Source organism: Helobdella robusta (assembly GCF_000326865.2).
Source record: "Helobdella robusta unplaced genomic scaffold HELROscaffold_1, whole genome shotgun sequence".
In the NCBI taxonomy this organism is placed as follows: domain Eukaryota; kingdom Metazoa; phylum Annelida; class Clitellata; order Rhynchobdellida; family Glossiphoniidae; genus Helobdella; species Helobdella robusta.
In genome coordinates this window covers 7,640,498-7,656,492 of record NW_008703570.1, presented here as the reverse complement: position 1 = coordinate 7,656,492, position 15,995 = coordinate 7,640,498, and the positions used below count along the sequence as shown (strand labels likewise).

Sequence of the window (15,995 nt, the reverse complement as noted above, 5' to 3'; positions counted from 1 at the left end):
AAAATAAAATACTGATAAACTGATTCTACCGCTGAATTCTGTAAAATCTTGCTGATGTCAAGAGTGTCCAACCATCGGACAATTAATACCACCTCCCAATCAGACATCTAGAACATATAATCGTTGTCAGTATTCATTACCAGTTGAGAATCATACTTTCATGCTTTTGCTTGGTAAATAATTTCAAGGTTTTTATATATGATGTGTTACATTCTCTGAAAAATTATTCTTTTTTGATAAATAAAATGCAAAACTCATAGCCTTTCCGATCCTAGAGAAAACGACTTATAAAAAAGCAAAAACAGATTTAGTGCAAAAGTTTAGCAGGAATTTAAAAAATTGAGCGGGTGATTATTTTGGACCGGAAATATGTTATCTGATAAATACTTATGGAATAATTTAGTTTGAGATTTGTACATTGCAAATTTTTTAAATTATTCTTCATTTTCATGGGTAGCCAGTTTAGGGAAAGATTTGGAGATATGTTTTCCTATCAACGTACAACCTTATAGTAAATGCGATCAAGCATTATTGCAGCTAGAGAGTGATTCTAATCAATTTTCAATTATTTTCGTGGCATTGTTGTGGTCTGATTGTACATCACTCAACTAGATTGAAAAAATAAACAAAAAATAAGTATGAGTAAGAATCATCAAATCTCTTGGTTGTTATGTTACAGCGGCATTCATCTTTAAATTGATGCTATATAAATATCTTGAATTATTGCAGAATTATTGAAAATATTGCCTAAGTTTAATTATATTAAATTGTTATTAAATCGACAAGAATAATACAAACACATAAATTTGAGGTTTTGGATATTTATATTAAATTTCATTCTTCGGTGAAATCGTTCCGGGTATCGTCGAATTTGGGATTTTGTAACCATGATCTTTCTGTTTAAAAATTCTTCATTTTTAAGTTTTGAATTAAATTAAAATCATTTTCGGCAGAATAAATAAAATTTGTTTAAAAACAATCTTGTCATAAAGATTCAAATGATCGTTAATAATTTCATGAGCGCTTAGAGAACCTTTTTTGCAATTAAAATAAATATAGCATGTAGCTTTATTTATATAAAAAAAAACATTGTAGCATGTTTTTGTATATATAATATATTTATAATATATATATACTCTCGAAACAAAACAATGCAAATTATAAATAAAAACACAAATTACAGAAAGCGATGTAGAAGTGACTACACAGACCCTAATTGAACTACCCTTTAACAAGAAAAAATAGCATTTAATCTATCTACACAGCTTCCCGCCACGCTCACAGTCGTGCATGTTCAATGCAATCATTTCATTATAACAGTAGGTACTTGTAATTAAGATATTGTGCACATGCATACACGCGTGCTGAATTTGGTCTACAATTCAACGAGGCTAAATCAGCGATTGACTGATTAAACTCTAATCTAAAGTTCAATGACAACCTAGAAAATGAATGTTTGATACAGGATGTAAGGTGAGTAGCCTGATATGTAAAAACGGTTATTGTAATAAAGAGAGTGAATGAAAAAACCAGAATGAAAAAATTGAAATAAACGGTTATTGGATAGATGAATGAAATTAAAATAAACAAATTCAACAAGAATTGATGTAAGGTTTCATTTACTCTACATTTATTCACGTGTTTACACAAACAATACAAAATATAATAGCGATATTTGGTTACCAGGTAAGAACACGCACATGTAAGTTTGCCTGTATTCACGTACTGTCACAATAAGTACGTAAAATTAATAGATGAGAGTAATTAAATAAATGTTAAAATAAAATTAACGATATAAACGATGAAAAACGTACACTGTGCCGTGTTAATCAAAAGAAAGAGTAGTGATCCAAATAGGATAAATAACGGCTCAGCTGAGACTTGAATGCGTTTAGAATGTTAAATTGTTTATTTCTTTTATAGAGTTAGAAAATGGTTAGAAACAAAGTTTAACCAGATTTTAGGCCTAGTAACGGAGAGGCCGTTGGAGATAAGTTTCAAACCAATAAATAGAGTATAAAAAATGCAAGGATTTCGTTAAAAGAGATTTTGACAGCGTCATTAAAGATAAAAAACAGTTGTTAAACACTCTTATGCAAAATCTGCGTTTGATTTTTCTGGCCCTTTTTTTTGAAACTCTTTACCTCCTTTTCTAACTATTTCTCCGTCACTTACGAAGTTCATAGCCGATTTCAAGACCGGTCTGTTTTTGAAATTCATTGAGAAGCGCTGTTTAACATCGCGGAAATGGTGCTTCACAAACTAATTGATTGGTTGGTTGGTTAATTGATTGATTAAATATTTTTAGAGTCTTAAGCTAAATCTGCCTTTGCTTTTTTTGAGCTTTACCTTCTGGAACTTTTTACCTTCTATACTTTTTAATATTCATAACGGATCTCAAGACCTATCTGTTTGCGAAATTCATTAAGGCGTGCTGTTGAATATCGCAGAAAACGGCAGTTTAGAAGTAAATTTATTGATTGATTGATAAGCACTAAGCTAAAAACTTACTTTTAATTGCAAAAATCGATTTTATTTGACTCACTTTTTCTTAACTCTCTACCTCCTTCTTTGAATACTTTTTCATCACTTACGAAATTCAGGGTGGATCTCAAGACCCACCTGTTTGCAAAATTCATTGAGGAGCGCTGTTGAACATCACGGAAATAGCGCTTTATAAACTGATTGATTGATTGATTGAACAACCGACTGGTAATTCTGTTTTATTTTTTCAGTTTTAAAACAGTCAAATGAAATTAAATTAAAAATATTCAATCTCGAAAAAATCATGTGACATTATTTTGTTGCAGTACCTGCCATATATTCATATAATATTACCGCATAAAATATATATATATATAATTAATAATACAATATTCATATATTTTTATGCGGAATCTACTACAGTCTGTTACGACATTGTATTATTATTCTATTCTATATCTAAAGTAGCCATATATATATATATATATATATAGAGAGAGAGTATATACATTCTATATATATATATATATATGAAATATTCTATATATATAATAGTAGCTTATATATATGTAAATATAAATAAATATGTATATACTTATATATGTATAATAGTATAACAATAATAATAATGTTGATGATGATGATGATGATAATGATGATGATATCGACATGGTAGTCATTGCTGTGTATCTGCGTATAAAAAAGAGAGACGTTCTGCGGTGCTTACTTCGCAAGACGTGAGACGAGATGGAGTCGTCCCACCGCAGTTTTAGATGTTTGTTTTTCTTTTGCGCTTTTATTTTAGTGGAAAAAATTCATGGAAATACCCTGCGAAGGCAAAATCCCTTCAATTTTGAGCAAGATTATGACGAACCGACTTGTGGCTATGAGGTTTTCTTTGTTTTTGTTATTTATAAAACTCAATCAATAGAATAGTATAATTTACATAACACATATATACAGAATACACAATACAATATTACATTCATTAATAAGAAATATATATTGGATATGATACAATAATATTATTAAAAATTATTATTTGTTGTTCAAACTCAATATTGAATATTGCAGTTAGATGTTTGTTAGTTGAAGTGTTGATTTCTGTTACTTAGTTAGTAATTAAATTAGTTTAGTTAAGAAAAATAATTGTGGCTATATAAATACAGATGCTGGCTATATGGTGTGCATTTTCAACGAATTCATAATTTATTACATGTTACTTATTAAAATAAAATTTTTATTACTAAAATTAATTGAATTTTAATTTTAAATTTAAATAAATAGGAGTAGAGTAGCTAATAAATATAATAAACACAACAGCATACACTTGCTTATAGTTTTTCAAAGTATTGTTTATTTAAATAATAATTATTTATAATTATTTAATTAGCAATGTAACTTGGGTCAGCCGGATATGATAAATGTGCACCTTGTTCCTCACACCCATGACGATGCTGGATGGCTGCAGACTGTTGATGGATACTATTATAACAGTTTACAAGAATTAAATCACATCTCAAATATAAAAATATTTATTTATTTTATTAAATTTATTAAGCTAACTAGATATCTATGATATTGCATTTGTAACTATATATCCCTTTAATTTAATTTTAGAATTTTCACTGTGTGATTCATTTTCTCATTGTTTTATTTTAATGAATTATTTCATATGAGTAAATTGTACTATTGTCATAGCTTTGTATTTTATGTTTCTGAATTGATTTTAAATTTTGATTGTTATTTTTTTTAGCTGTGCAGTACATTTTGGACACTGTCAATTTTGAATTGCATGCTGATCCAACAAAGAAATTTATTTATGTAGAGATGGCTTTTTTCTACAGATGGTGGAATGAGTTATCTGATCATATGAGACATGCCATTAAAAGAACTGTTGACAAAGGTTATCTTTGAATTCAATTAAGTGAGAGGATTGAATTTATAGTTTATGATTTCTAAAAACTTATTTGAAAATTTTCTATCTGTCTATCATCCAGCTTTAACTATTCACATTTTTTTTTCAGCATAACTAGATTATTTGCAGCTGCAATCAGTTCGCTTACCTTTGCAATTACCTCATTTTGAAAAATAATTTAATGAATTTGGCATTAGCTAAAACAGCCACTCTTGTTTGGTAACTTGTACAATCTATTACTTTTTTTTCATTTACACTAAAAATTTTCTACAAAGTGTCAGACGTCCTATTCATCTTTGTCATCATTATAATGTTGTTACAACCACGTTTACTGTGCTTTATTGATACAGGTCAGTTAGAGTTCATATTGGGAGGTTGGAGCATGAACGATGAGGCTTGCACTCATTACTCATCCATCATCGACCAGCACACCATCGGTTTCAAATTTCTTCTTGACACTTTTGGAAAATGTGGAATACCAAAAATTGGCTGGCAAATTGATCCTTTTGGTCATTCCAGAGAACAGGCTTCCATCTTTGCCCAGGTTAATTTTTTAATATATTGGTGTGTTTGCATCTATCAAAAACCGTGGTGATCTTTCTCATTATCATTACTTATTTGAAATTGTTATTAGTTGATAATTGCATTCATTTCATCTTATTTTTTATGAAATAATTTCACATGCAAATGATATTTAATAACTAAGTATGCTCATTGATTTTTGTTTGACTGAGAATGAGTTGCAACAAATTTCCTCTTGATAGATTTTTATCTATTTGATTAATCAAATAAAATTTAATGTATATGTTACTTTCATTTTTTTTTTAAACAAACAAACACAAATAGATATATTTTTTGATGAATTAATAAATGTTTTTCTAATAACAGTTTGGATTTGATGGCTTGTTTTTTGCACGAATTGATTACCAAGATTATGGCGAGAGAATAAAAACAAAGACATTAGAACACATGTGGTTTGCCAGTCCAACTTTAGGTTGCCTTGGTTTCTGCTAGTCAAAATTGTAATCATCTCATTAACATTTAAACCCAATTTTTTTGAGTATTCTAATAGATTCATTTTCTTTATCTTAGTGTGACTTAAACTATACATTCATACCTTTTGCCAATCTTGTCTTGTTATCTCTGGAGACGAATGGTTGTTCTCAACGTTTGTTTACATTATTTTGAGAAGTTTATTTCATCTAGGTGATCAGGCCTCGTTGTTTACTGGGGCTCTTTATGGTATGAGCTACTCTCCACCACCTGGCTACTGTTTCGAATGTGGAGACTCACCAGTCAGGGTACGTCATCTGGTTGATTGGACATAAAATTGATTTCTGATATTATGATACTGAACATGTATATGTAAAGTGTTGGTGTGTGTGCAGTGCATCTATAAGATTTAAACAACAGTTGAAAATAAATTTTCTTACTGTAGATTGAAAAAACTTAAAAAAATTTGCTGTTGCAACAAAAAATTCATCTTTTTTTTGCTTGAGGAGTCATGTCACAGACTGCATTCAAAGCATATCAGAAGAATATTTATGTGCCAAAAATCAAAGATGCCTTGATCTGCATATTTTGTTCTAGTGTCCTGTAACACAGTTTCATCAGGCAGACTGGTTATGTGTGACATGGACAGAGTTGATTGGAAAGAATCTGATAAGCTAAAGATAGGAAATCGTGGCATAATAAAATCTTAATGACCTGATAGAAGTGGCATGTGCCATTTGGAAAAAAACTGATAGACTGCTTCAGTAGTATAATGATGATAACGACGATGATGGTTATATTTGTAAATGTTTATATATTTATATGTACGTACATTTATCTTTTATAAATTCTACATATTTAATGTGTGTAGGTTGAATTAATGAATTAATATTAAATTTTTGTTTGTGGTTTAGCTTTATGATTAAGCAGATGTTTTCCTCTATGATAACTGACTGAATAGCTTTGAAGTTTTACGTATATATATATATATATATATATATATATATATATATATATATATATATATATATATATATACACACATATATATATATATATATTATCAATGTGTTTACAAGTCATTTCTAAACTGTTCACATGCTGGTTTGTTTCGAAAGGTTAATATATCGTGCATGATTTTTTTAATTTTTGTTGTTGTTTATTTTATAACTTTTCAATAAACTTGAGGCATAGATTTTCAGATTTTAATCTGAATCACGCATTCCTAAATAAGTACAAAAACCAAAAATTGAAAACTGAAAATTTCTTTATGTGAGATCGTTAAATTAGGCAACAGATTGTCAATTTGTGATTTGTCAGATCAATTTTTATAGCGTTGGTTAATTAATCTTTTTTGGCTTAAGTAGGCTTACTTTTTAAAGGTTGAGATATCTGTATAATCGGCGTTCGGGTTTTGACCAATTGAAATTTGAAACAACATAATTGCAGGACGATCCCCGCCTGGATGATTACAATGCAGATCAGAAATTAGCCAAGTTTCTCTCAGACGCCAAAGAACAGGTTAACAGTTATTCATTTTTTCAATCGTTTATTGTTTTAATTTTCAATTCAAATTTTGATGATTGTAAACTGATGGATATATGTTGCAGGCAAAATATTTCACAACCAATCACATCATTTGGACAATGGGCTCAGATTTTCACTATTCAAATGCCAGGATCAACTTTAAAAACATTGACAAGCTCATTAAGATGGTCAACGCTCAGGTTGTCACTTCTTTTAATGTAGATACTTAAAGTTAGGCTAAATGAATTTCGTACAGAAATTTTTTTTTTCAAAAGTTGTTCTGAATTATCATAGTGTTAATTTTTCTCTCAAGAATTTGAAGCAGACGTTTCAACTATCTCACATGTGATTTTTACTCATTGCAAACACACACTTTATTTAGGATTCAATATATGCCTGACTATTTTGTGTGGTTGTTGCTGGGATAAATTACTAATCCCTATACACTTAATTATTTAAGATTTATATATATATTATACTACTGAATATTTGTTAAATACTTGAATATACTTAAATAAGTGTTTGTACACTTGCACATGTATGTAAGTACAGCTGATCACCCCGTTATAGACAAATCTTCATCTCAGATTTTGACATTTTTTAGTGTTTCCAATGTCAGATTTTTTCAAAATATGTTAAATTTTAAGATATTGTTTTACATAAATAAGCGCTACCATCGACTTATTTTCTAGTTATTTTAATTGTTATGTGGAATTTTACATGCCAAAGTATTGATTATTTTTTGTGAAATGTATGTCTACATCTCCTAAAAGTGCATGGATGTGATGAAGTTTAATAATAATGTTATTGAATTTCAATTATAAAATTGGTTTGATAATTAGTTTGGCTTAATGAATATATCTTAAAAACGACAATAAAAGTAAAAAAATTGTATTTATCTGATGAAATAAATTACTTCAAATTTATATTTTCTGTAAAAAAACTTTGTTAAAGTCATTTGAATGATTTTTACATAGAAATTTCACAAGTCAAGTGTATATCCCATAACACGGAGATATTTAAGTGGCTCAATTAATTAACATCCAGTTTAAACCAGAAGCTCTTTTGTGCACATCTTCAGTTTAAAAAATTGATGAAGATTAACACAAAGCTTTTCATTTTTCACTTTGTCATCATTTCAGAGCTTTTTTTTATTTCAGTTTATTTTAGCACTTTATTCATTAGTTCTTCGTCATTTCTTAATTTTATAAATTATTTTTTTGAATGATTATTTGTTTTTTTTTTGAATGGTGTTTCAATGCTTTATGCTTCATTTTTTATATTTTAAAGAAATGGTATGTAAATAGTACAAAAATAAGCTCGTTGATTTTTATTCAAATTTGTTTTTAGCCGATCCAGTGAATGAATGTATCATTATTTTTTGGATGGATGTCTTTGCACTTATAGTTTCTTAGTTGCTCTGATTTTATAATATTTTCGTATAAACGTCATAATGAACAAATGAACAGATATTTTTTGCGAATATTATGCGTAGTACAGTAGACTTGTTTATCGCTGATCATTTGATATTTCAACAATTAATGGGCACACCCGTGTACACTTAGGTTCATTTATTAAATTGTTTATTGTCTAATTAATTGTTCAAATAATAATTTCATAGCCACTTAGTGTAAAGGTTTAATTTCTTAATGGCACAGAGTTAAATAACAATATTTCTTAAAATTCTTTCAATAATTTGTCTCAACCACAGCAATCCAACGGTAGCAAAGTGAACGCCATCTACTCAACTCCATCCTGTTACTTGTATGCTCTCAACAAGGCCAACCTCACGTACACTTCCAAGAAGGATGATTTCTTCCCATATGCACATAGGAGCCACACATTTTGGACTGGATATTTCACCAGCAGATCAAATTTGAAGGGCTATGAAAGAACCGCCAACAATATTTTGCAAGTTAGTCATTATTGCATTTGTGTAGTTGATGAGTCACAATTGATAAATTTTTATTTAAACAATTTTTGTTTAGTCTAAACACTTTAACCAATTAAGAGTTTTTGTTTCATAAGAATGGAATGTTTAATTTTATTGAGTTTTGTTGTGGTTATTTATAATGTATAACTTTTTTTAACTATTTAATGTTCAAGGTGTGCAAGCAACTGTCTGCACTGGCACAACTTGATGACGAACACTCCTCCCAGTTCAAGATGAACTTTCTAAGTAATGTTGCTTTTTTTGTAATATCAACGTAATATAATCATTACATCAACATAGTATCTACGTAGTATCAACGTAATATCATCACATCAACACAGTATCTACATAATATCAATGTAATATCAATTCGATTTATATCAGTACATTTATCATTATCTGGTTTTTCAAATCTTATTGGATTTTTTGAGATGTTTTTCTATTAATTTTTAGAGATCTCACATTTTTTTTATATTTTTAAAATCATTATAAAATTAATCGATTTTGTTTTTATGTCATGTTTATAAACTTTTTTTTATTCTTTACAATAATCACATTGTTGGCAAGGACAACAGAATTGTTCAATGTGCAAGGATGAATATAAAATTGTTTAAAAAAGGATAATTCAAAAATTAAAAAAATGAAAATAATTAGAAGTAAAGAAAATGCACTTTGAGAAATAAAAAAATGATTATATATATATAAATATTTTTCATCAATAATATGTATATATGTATATATATATATATAAATTATAATACATAGCAATATATGTATATATATACATATATATATATTGCTATATATTATAATTTTTTAAAATCTCAAATTTTTTCATATTTTTAAATCTTATGCTCCTGAGCCCAGTGGTTTAGAGCTTTCACTTTTTTCATTACAAGTTTTTTTTTATAATGGATAAGTTACAAGTTATTCGTGCAAAAATGCATATCTAATTATTATTCACTATTTAGCTTGCTTGCCAATCTCCGGTTCATTGAGTTGAGTCCAAATGAGATTTGATAGCACCACTCTGTTTATGCATCGTAAGCCTTCTAGTCAGTGAGGTAGTAGTAATCCCGATATATGAGTCATGTTGACGTGCACAGCCGTCAAAGGGGCAATTAAATTCATATATTACGTGATTACGCTTTAACTTAGAGTTATCTCTAGGACTGCAGTTGTTTTTCAGTATTAGGTGAGATGTCTTTTTATTGTTGTTATAAATTCGGAGTTTAACTTTACTATCTGGGTTGGTTGGTGTGACATTTTTATTGATGATTTTTATCATATATATCACTGACTAGGATGCATAAACAGAGTGGTGCTATCAAATCTCATTTGGACTCAACACACTCAATCACAATAAGCCGTGAAATCCTCGACAGCAACACCAAAGTAATATATCAGAACAGCAACTACACGCATCTTAAAATTGCAGAAGCAGTTCTAATCGACATCAATAAACCAAAAATAAATATACAACAAAAAAATGACAACCTCACTTCCAACCCGGCGCTTAACCAACAACGAAAACAAAGAAGTAATAAAAACTAGCATCGTAAATAGTGACAAAGAAGAATATGATGCTATCGATGAAGAAAAGGAGACCAAAGAAGATGACCAGCCAATTAAGAAACCTGACACCTAATTCGTATCAAAGTTCAATTTTACAACACCAAAGTTAATTTTTACAACGTCAAAGTTGACAAAGTCAATATTTCCCTATATATACAGCAAGGAGCACTGAAGATGATTCATTCGGAATCGAAATATGGCCTTATTTGCAGCATGAATTCGAAAAATAAGTTTATTTTGAATTTTAATAAACTAAACGTTCACCAAAAAACTTTAGTGAGAAAAATCGAAAAAACGAACTACAAACATATTAACGCCAAACATTAGGTAGAATTTATAGAATATTGTAAAGATTATGGTCTATTACCAACATATATATATACATATATATATATATTGCTATTATAGTACATAGCAATATATATATATACATATATATATATTGCTATGTATTATAATTTTTTAAAATCTCAAATTTTTTCATATTTTTAAATCTTATGCTCCTGAGCCCAGTGGTTTAGAGCTTTCACTTTTTCCATTACAAGTTTTTTTATAATGGATAAGTTACAAGTTATTCGTGCAAAAATGCATATCTAATTATTATTCACTATTTAGCTTGCTTGCCAATCTCCGGTTCATACTTTCAATTTGATACAGTTCATTTTTTTATTCACTAAAATGAAGTTTCTTTTGTAAGCAGCATCAGCAGTCATAATTATAATACGAGTAATTGTGTAATTGTTTTATGCACTTCATCTCTAATTGTAAATCATATAGTAGTAGAATAAATATAATAGTTCTACGCAGATGTCTGTACGATGATTGCTGTGTTATATTAATTGTAACATTGCAACAGAACAGTCCATGGGAGTTCTGCAGCATCACGACGCAGTCACGTCAGTACTTCTACTTCTGCTTATTATTATATTTTCAAGATAATTATTCCATGTTAGGCCTGCTGTTTCACTTCCCTTACATTAAGTATAAGTATTTTTACGTCACAGTGGCACATCCAAGCAATACGTGGCTTACAATTATGCCAAGATGCTATCTACTGGAATCAAGGAATGTCAGGTTTGTTACTTCTCATTCCAATGCTCCAATTTATCCCACCATTCCCGTCCATCTTTTTAAAACTCGTTAATAAACTGTTTGAACTTTTGAACACAGGATGTCATGAAAGTGTCGATATCCAAACTCATGAACAAGTCAGTCATGGATCCAATTGAAGATTTCCAGTTTTGTAATCTGATGAATGTTTCCAGCTGTAAATTTACTGAGACCAACCAAAATGTTGGATTTCTTCAAACCTTTTTTATTAATTTTCATTAAATAGTTTTAACGTGTTTTATTTTTTTAGCTTTTAGTAAACACTTTGTGTTGATTTGTAATTTATTTTTTCAACAATATTTAATTTCACGAAAAATATATTAGAGAACTATTTGTTTCTTTTTTTTCACTTAATCCTAAAAAATCTTAATTTTGACAATTTTTTTTAAAATCTTAAGTTTGCAGTAGTGGTGTACAACCCATTCAGTCAGATGGTTGGACAGTATATAAAGCTTCCGGTTACTTCAAACCAGTTAACAGTTTTTGATGATAAGCTCATGAAGTTGGATGTTCAGGTAGTGTATGATCAAATAGGAAAAGTGTTCAAGTTGAAATTTGATTAATGATTAACAATTTAATGTTTGACTGAAGTTTGTTCCTGTCAGTTCTGAGACAAAGAAGCTGGCAGAGTTTCAGGGGAGCGCTTCACAGTTTGAACTCGTGTTTCCAGTTCAAGTGCCTCCTCTTGGATATGCTACTTATTTCGTCAATAAATCAAAAAGTTAAATATGGTTTTTATTAATGATATCATCATTGTTCTTGATTATTACTGATTATAGAGACATTTTTTTGGTATTAAAGAGGTTTTTTATTCTTCCAATAATTCTTTGATTGATGTTGCATGTTGCATATGTTGCATGCTTTCTTTCTGTGAAACAAATCTTACTTCTTAGTTTTTTTTCCTGGACTCCTCCCATCCCGTAACCATTCTAACCTTTTGCAGCTTGCTGTCATCATACAACCTAAATACATTTAAGGGAGTTATTTCCTTTCTAGCTTTCTGAATTGTCAATTTAGGTTTGTTTAAAGGTTAAAGGTTACTCTCTCTCTCTTGCCTTTGCTTCAGAGGTTTCAACAACAAACACAGCGTATGTGAATACGCGTGCAAACCACGCATCATACACATTGCATATGATAGGCGGGGATCTCTTAAGATATATTGTTAAGTAACTTGATCATTATTTCTTGATATTTGATACATTTGCAGCTTTTCATTTCTTGCAATCGGTAGCAATATTTTGTAATATCAAATAACCAGCAAACTGATAACGGATCAGCTACTGATTTTTTTAATTTAATGACTTGGGTAAATATTGTCAGCTTAGATAGTTAATTTCTTCTAGAGCTCTTCATTTTAAACAAACATAATTTTTGAAACGATAGCTACAGAGTATTTAATTGTGTAATCGTTAATCGATCTCAGAAGCAATGGATACTCTTGAATCAAAATCACGATCAGATGGCGGCCACATCGAGGGGGAAAGTGGAAGTGGTCAACTTGATGCCAATACATTGGAGAATGAAGTTAGTCATTTTCTGTTGGAAAAATATTATTTGTTGTATCGTCACTATTATTATTTTTAGCATTTTTACGTTTTGCTGATTCATTAGAACGTGATTTATTGTGTTTGGATTTGTCATAAATTTTTTGAAAACGTAATTTTTTTTAATTCGTTGTATTTATAGAAATTATTAATTTTAGTTTTGTTTTAGAGAACGTAAATTTTTGAACTTTAATTTTTTTTTAAATTTTAGCATTGTTAAACTTTTCTGCAGACATCAAATTTATTGATCAATCAAATAATATAATTACTTACTTAATTACAGTACTTGAAACTGACCTTTGATAATAAGACCGGCTTGCTATCATCAATTATGAACAAGGAGCGTAAACTTGAGATAAATGCAGTGCAGTCTTTGAAGTACTACTTGTCCATGGCAGGTGACAATTGGAATGGCAGCAGGCAGGCATCTGGTGCATACATCTTCAGACCAGATGGTGATGTCCAAGATTTTAGCAAATTTGGCAAGACTAAGCTCACCATTTTTAATGTTTGTTGTCAATCATTATTCACATTTAATGTACTTCCATATGATGTTAGTTATTAATTTGACTGAATTGTTAATTTTCATGATGATGGTTTGTTTTTTATAATGCTGTTTATATTGAACAAAGTTTTTAATGACAAATTAGCTATCATATTGTTTCATATTAACAGGGTAATCTGGTCAGTGAGGCACGTCAGGTTTTTAGTGATTGGGCATCACAGGTTAGTTGATTGATTGATTGATTGTTTAATTGATCTTTTCATTGATTGATTGATTGAACTAATAGGTTATCAGGTTGTATAAGGGAGCAAACCATTTTGAAATTGAATGGACAGTTGGACCAATCCCTGATAAGTATGCTGCCTTAGAATTCTTAATAAATGCGTTGTTGATGTGAATTTCTTTGTAGACGAACGTTTTATGAATGTCCAAGAGATAAGAGATAAATATTGTTTTACGTCGACAGTGACAGGGTAGGCAAGGAAGTGATATCATCATTTGAGACGTCTATCAAGAGCGAGGACGTTTTCTACACTGATGCCAATGGAAGAGAAATGTTGAAGAGAGTGTAAGTACACGTTACTTGAGTTTCAACTTTCATTTCAATTCGTCTTAACTGATTTTTCTTAAGGACCACTTTCTGTTTTCATGTTATATATACTCATTCATATTTTATTTTATATACCATTGTCTACGTTTCTCTACCTTTTCTGATACCGTCATATCAACTTTATTTTCTTTTTCTTAATTAGTTAAATTATTATGGTTTTATTCTAGTTAAAAATGTGATATAAATAATTATATACATATATGGGTAGGCGCATAATTGTTTAATGTTTTCAAAATAAAATTTTACCCGTTTTGATCAATATTTTGCATAATTCACGTGTGTGCGTGAATTTCGACAATTCAGTCGAAATTACCGACCGACATGGAACTTTGAAAACACGGAGCCGGTATCAGGCAACTACTTCCCCGTCAACAGCAGGATATATATTCAGGTTGGATACGTATTTTAGTGAACATTATTTCACTAACTTTTTTTAAAATAAGTGAGACTGATAATGAATGAAACATGATGGAGCCAGTTCGACTTGAGAACTACAATGTACAGTATACATATTGTTTACAATACCGGAATAGGACCCAAGCAAGAACATTCAGCTGACAGTCCTTAACGATCGGTCGCAAGGTGGAGCCAGCCTGAAGGAAGGACATTTGGAACTCATGGTTTGCCGTTTTCATTGCTGCATGTTTTTTAAATAACTAAATTTGTTTTTTGATTGTTGAAAATTCTTTGTTTGTTGTTGATGGTTTCAACACCAACTTACTGGAAACGTGTTCTTTTGACTTGAGTAAATCTTGCCATGCAGTAATTTATGATTTCTGAAATAAAAGGTTTCAAACCTTTACTATCATTCAGTAAAAGGAAATTCTGAATTACACGTTATCTTCTTATTTTTGAGGAGGCAAACATTCTTCTCGTTGTATTCATTCTATCTTAAATATTACGGGGAATTTTTTTTAACGTGCTTTTATGCAAATATAGCCTAAGGAACATAAGTTGAAAGAACAAAATTATCATGAAATTGTATGTAATTAAAGTCACCTTCATAAAAACTGACAAAACTGTTTGCTTGAATGTGTAAGCAAACGGCCAAGTTATTTGTTGAAACAGCTTATTGCCAAGTCAGAAGCTTATTTAATACTGACTTCATTTTGCTGCCTTACTGGTGTCATATTTATAAATTTTGATAGATGGAAGGTTAAAGCTTAATTTGTTTCTCGATGATTCGAGTAAAAGGTTTTTCAAACAAACAACACGCACAGCAACTCGTTTAAAAAAACGCGCACATACACGTGACTTCTGTTCAGGTGCACAGAAGAACCTTTTATGATGATGCTCTTGGAGTTGACGAACCACTTAACGAGCCTGGCATCGATGGCAAAGGGATTGCTTCCAGGGGTGAGCTATACTTATTATCTTGAAAAACATTACATTTATTGGACGTTTATCTTTGTACCGATTAGGACAATGAGATGATACTGACATCTCGATTCACCAATCAATAAAATAAAAAAAAAAGAATATAAAAAAAATTTCCAGCACTGTTTAGTAATAACAACTGTTGAGGCATCCGGAATAAGATTGTGTTAGGATGTTGAATTTGTACAGACACATTTTTACCAAAACGGTGTAAAAAGGTTTTTTTTGTTTTAATTAGCTTAAATCTTCTGAATACACAGGTCTTCATTACGTTTTGTTAGACACCATTGACTCATCTGTAGCACTGCACAGATCGATGGCGCAGCAGATATACATGGCACCCTATCTATCCTTTCTCGATCTCAAAAAAATATCTCCGGAACAGTTTGTGAAGGAACATAACACCAATGTCAGTTTCG

General features: G+C 29.9%; 1 protein-coding gene across 1 annotated transcript; it reads left to right on the top strand.

Annotated features, from left to right (window-relative positions):
- Positions 1–3,225: 3,225 nt before the first annotated feature.
- On the top strand, positions 3,226–14,816 carry HELRODRAFT_187930 (hypothetical protein; the record flags this gene model as incomplete). The annotated part of the gene is made up of 22 exons (XM_009011092.1): positions 3,226–3,375; positions 3,878–3,980; positions 4,241–4,390; positions 4,753–4,946; positions 5,291–5,396; positions 5,609–5,703; positions 6,845–6,916; positions 7,006–7,122; positions 8,634–8,837; positions 9,029–9,101; positions 11,287–11,326; positions 11,435–11,504; positions 11,601–11,723; positions 11,939–12,055; positions 12,132–12,261; positions 12,964–13,064; positions 13,368–13,592; positions 13,760–13,810; positions 13,876–13,943; positions 14,056–14,157; positions 14,503–14,590; positions 14,733–14,816. Coding segments are annotated over exons 1-22 (2,457 nt in total), but the record flags the coding sequence as incomplete, so codon positions are not given.
- Positions 14,817–15,995: the final 1,179 nt, after the last annotated feature.